The sequence below is a fragment of the Olea europaea genome, chromosome 5 (genome assembly GCF_002742605.1).
Source record: "Olea europaea var. sylvestris chromosome 5, O_europaea_v1, whole genome shotgun sequence".
Classification (NCBI taxonomy): domain Eukaryota; kingdom Viridiplantae; phylum Streptophyta; class Magnoliopsida; order Lamiales; family Oleaceae; genus Olea; species Olea europaea.
The window spans coordinates 519,313-524,407 of record NC_036241.1 but is presented as its reverse complement, the minus strand read 5'-3'; the positions used below and the strand labels follow the sequence as shown (position 1 = coordinate 524,407).

The 5,095-nt window shown below is 33.5% G+C and overlaps 1 protein-coding gene across 1 annotated transcript; it reads right to left on the bottom strand.

Moving 5' to 3' along the window:
• Window positions 1-611: 611 nt before the first annotated feature.
• LOC111394886 lies at window positions 612-2,285 on the bottom strand. Its single transcript, XM_023020936.1, has 5 exons — window positions 2,187-2,285; window positions 2,077-2,094; window positions 1,666-1,719; window positions 822-1,475; window positions 612-719 (listed from the first exon to the last, which is right to left on the bottom strand). Exons 1-5 carry the CDS (start codon window positions 2,283-2,285, stop codon window positions 612-614), a joined length of 933 nt encoding a protein of 310 aa, XP_022876704.1.
• Window positions 2,286-5,095: the final 2,810 nt, after the last annotated feature.

The following is a 5,095-nucleotide window of genomic DNA, read 5'->3' as shown; positions in this document are numbered from 1 at the left end:
TCCTGATAAATTTTGTAGTTAGTGAAATTGTATATAAAATGTGTTCTGAAGTGAAAAGACAATGATATTACTTACCTCAACACATGAGCAATCTGGATGGTAGGCAGCACTTTGCTGATCGCGAGAGCTAGAGCCAGCAGCCCCCATTTGTTTATATAGCGAAGGGTCTACAAAATCTGAATCTTCAACGTCTACCTTCGACAGCAGGGGAGTTGCCTCACTTGTGCCCAATTGATTTCTAGAGATCCTAACATTCCGAGTTGGTTGTCTAGGCTTTGAGTACTGCACATCTACCGATCATACACAACATATATAAGAATGAAGAAAGTCACAAGAAACAAGTCACATGTTTCACATCACAAGCTTAAGAGACATGTGACTTTACAAAACACGATATTCATACTTCAGGTCACAATCGTATGAAGAAAATCACATATCACACGTTTCCGATCACATTCACAAGTCACAAGTCGCATAAGAGCAAAGTAAGTCACAAGGCACAAGCCACAACATACATAAGGACAAAGAGAGTCACAGGTCACAAGTTACATGTTTCAGGTCACAGTCATAAAACATATGTCACTTTACAAATAGGATATTCATACTTCAGGTCACAAATCATATTTCGTATCATAATAAATGTGAAGTTCATATTTAAAACCTATCATATATGGCATTGTGAGCTCAACTTCAGATGGATCAATGTCATTTATCACAACCTGTTTCACATAAGATGAAAAAATACTGAGCATATGCCATTTCAAAATTTATATAATCAACCAAATGATTACATAACAATTTAAATGTATTTAAAACCTTACATTCTCATTTCCAAATACTTTGTCCTCCAACATTGACACTGAAGGATGTTTGTGCGCAGTCCAATTAATAATGCGTGGATATTTCTTATAAATTCTTGTGGCCACATTTCTCTCAAGTGCAGGTATGTACTCATATAACCACACCTGGAAAGCCACTAAAAAACCTATCAATCTATAGTGACTAGTTTGTTTTGATAGTCCCTTTTTTAGCGACAATAAGGTGGTCTCAAACAAATATCTACCCCAAGGAAATGTTTCAAGAGTGGCAAAATCGTCTACAAGTGCAAATATGTATTGATCCACCACCTTCGGGTAGGATGTAGCAAATAAGTATGAGGTGATGAGATAGATAATTCCAATCTTAATAACGTCAAGGTCTGGTGCATCATCAAGTGAAATAAAAACCCTCTTGATATCTTCACTTGTAACAACTTTTAAGTCCTTAAAATATGCGTCCTTCACTGAAGACGGTTTTTCATCTAACATTGGTCGACCATCGACCCCATCATACCTCAATCCCGTAACCAAACAAAATTCAGCAATTGAAAAACGAATATATCTCCCATTTACATTAAACCACATCTCTTGCTTGTTCGGTTGCTTGACCTCCCTAGTAAAACTTGGTGAATCAATTGTGGCTGCACAACTATCTCCCTACAATGCATGTAGTAGGATAAACATGTGTTTTCTAGAATTGCCCTCTGCGCAGCCTTAAATTTCATCACAAAGTGCGTAATCACACTCTGTATTTGCGTTGTGGTGATTTTTCCAGAAAACCAATTCCTTGGTTTTATTCAGTATTTCCAGTCCTGCACAATCGTAAAATAAAAAATGTTACTCTGACCTTCAACACACAAACATTTCGCTGTGACCAACTCATTGAGTTGGTCTCACATTTCTAAAATCATAACACAAAGAAGTAAAAAGTCACAACACCTATTTCATTCGCAAACAATCCAGCACTCTTTAAAAAATACATTCGATTAAAATAAATAGTAATTGATCACACAGTACAAGTTACAAACTATTCAAACAGGTCACAAAATGATATTTCCTACACAAAATACCCACATCAGGTCACAAACTACTCAAATAATATGTCACAAGTTTCAGAAATTAGGTCACAAAATCGGAGTTCACCTTTTTCATGAGTTTCCCGCCAGATCATAAAATAGTTGGTCACAAATTTTCCAAAATCATAGCACAAACAAGTAGAAAGTTACAATCACGCAATACATAAAATAAGTCACAAAACCTTCAAATTACAAAATACCTAAAACAGATCACAAAATTATATTTCCTGCGCAGAATACCCAAATCAGGTCACAAACTATTCAAATAATAGGTCACAAAATCGGAGTTCACCTTCTTCATGGGTTTCCCGCCAGAGGATGACATTTTAACTCTCTTTGCTGAAGAAGAATATCTTTCAACATATTTCCTCTTTCCTTTATCCTTCTCCATCATTTTCGCACCAACACTACGAGTTTTTGTCATTCCAAACACAACTATTGTTGAAACTAAAATTTAATAAACTATTGTGCGGTTTGTAGTAGTGGAGAAATGGAGTGGGAGGTTACTTTACTGTATTAGAGAGAGAGAAGAGAAGAGAGAGAGAGAGCAACGTCGTATTCCTGGTAGAGATAGAGAGAAGAAGAGAGAGAAGAACGTGGTTTCTTTCTGCACTGCACTGTACTGTAGAGAGAGAGAGGGGGTTTATGGTAAAATGCGAAGGACGTGGTTTGGATAATCAGTGATTACGTGCAGAAGTATTATGAAAACTGTGTAATTCAGATATAAAGGGTCCAGATTTCATCACGTAAATGAACAATTAGTTTATAATTATTATTAATTTTAAAATAAATAATTAACACCTGATTTTAGAAAATTAAACCTAATCACCCTAGTTTTGAAATGTAAAGTTTATAAGTATGGTTTTGCGTTATTTTTCCATATATATATATATATATATATATATATATATATTTATCGCTTTGTGGATGCTTTAAATTGTTATTTGAAATATTGTCATTCTAGATATCATGACATATGGATTTATTTGTGATATCACTCGTGATACTATAAATAGAATGCATATCATGGAACACCGATTTTCCTTTGATTAATTGAATTTAAATTAATTTTTTTTGGAAGGAAATTCTTAATAATCAAACTGTAAATTAATTTGATTGATGTGAACGGTTGATAAATATTTTAATTTTCCTTGATTAACTTAATTTAGATTAAATTTTTCTTGCATTGAAAAATTATAATAATTAGACTGTATATTAATTTAGTTAATATGAACAAAATATAATTATTTAAATTTTCCGTGATCAATTTAATTTAGATTAAATTTTTCTGGATGGAAAATTCGTAATAATTATAATTTATATTAATTTAATTAATGTGAACAATTGGTAATTATTTATTATTAAAACCTATTACTTTAAAATACTGAGTGGGAATGAGTGTTTATTTAAATAAAAACTCATGGTCTCCTTTGATCAATTCATAAGCAAAGTAGCGCGCTTGTCTCGTGCCGGTAATGCAACGGACTCCCTATAGGAGGGTTGCGTAGTTCAAGTTGCTTGATTGGATTCATTTATGGTAAGATCGTCTAGATAAGATTATGATTTGTGATTATCCTATAGATGATGAAATTAGTTTCAAGTATCTAGAGATCTAGACAAAGGTTATATACTCAAATCGAGATCATCTATGAACCTCCTATAGAGGCTCTCGTTTATGATCTTGGTGACCAAATAAAATGATGCTAAGCTTAATGTAAACATTTGTTGTTAGATATATTTTGTCTAGTGGTAGCGTCTTAGCTTGATCGGTGGACACATTGGCATTTCATATACAGAGGCATGTTGGATCACAAGAATCAAGTCATCATTGCATTATTGTGGTTAAGTGGATCTACATGTACATTCATGCATCTTATGCTAAACTATTATTTGCTGCTCAATTTTAATATGCAATGTATTATTATTTTTATGTGAAATATCACTTGGCCAATTCTTCCGTTATTCTGAAGCAAAGCCAACTAATTGGGAAAAATAATATGGATTGGAAACGTAACAGCTCAATGCGGAATAACTTAATTTTATGCTTAACGGATGTCCTGTTGGACCTACTAAAGCCATGTGACAAGTCCAAAAAGGCTCGGTATGTTGAGTGAGAGACAGTAGACAAGAGGTCTAGTTGTTTTCATTTTGACTTCGATGTCAAATGTGTTACAATAAAGACTTGAAAATCAAAGTATCTGCCATTACATACTAGAGACCCTTTAGGGCATGTTTGGTCATCAAAGTAGGACTATTCTTTTGAGTCCATATGTATCTTTTAGAAAATCCATATAAAATCCAGAGTGCTTGTGAAGTTTCATAGTTTAACTATGATTGCATACTTCAAACATTGCTAAGAGTCTAGAAACCATCTATCAAGGATATTTAGTCTTTGACATGGTATTGAATTCTTTACTTGATAATTTCTCATAGTTTACTATGAATTATCCTTGGACAAAATGAAGATACCATTGACTAAGTAAATGATAGAAGTATATGAGGAAAGTGATCTTAATAGTACAATGGGGATGCTGATACATCATTTGGTGGCTCCTCTAGTTCCAAGCCAAAATGCATATTTGGAAAGAAGATGAATAAAGCTACCAATAAGCATGAGAGCAACAAAATATTAAAAGTAGATGGAAAGCCTTAAGGCAAGTGCTCCAATTACGATTGAAAAGGACACTGGAGAAAGACTGCCCAGATGCACCAGCTAAAAGGTAAAGTGCATGTGAGGTTTTTAATTACTGAGTATTGTTTAGTGCTTAATACTACAAACTTCTGAGTTGCAATTTTTGGAACCACTAATTACATCTGCTTGTTGACGCGGGTGCTTCAGGAAAGCAGAAACTCAGGTAATGCCAATTTAAAATTATCGTTGACACAAGAGCAAGAGTTTCAGCAAGAGCATAGGAGTATTTTATCTCAATTGTGATAAGTGTTTAATTCTTAAGGACTATTATATGTCCCGTGAATGAAGCAGAAATTTGTTTGTTGTTTTCGATTTAATAGAAAAAAGTTATTCTATAAAATCAGCATTTGATACGCTTAGCATTTTAATAAATAAAGTTCCTATTTGAGTTGGACATTTGATTAATGGTCTTTATATTTTAACCTATTCCACATATGAAATAAAAGGTTACTCTTGTACACCATAAAATGTCGCACCATACTAGTAATACATACCTATGGCGTCTTGGA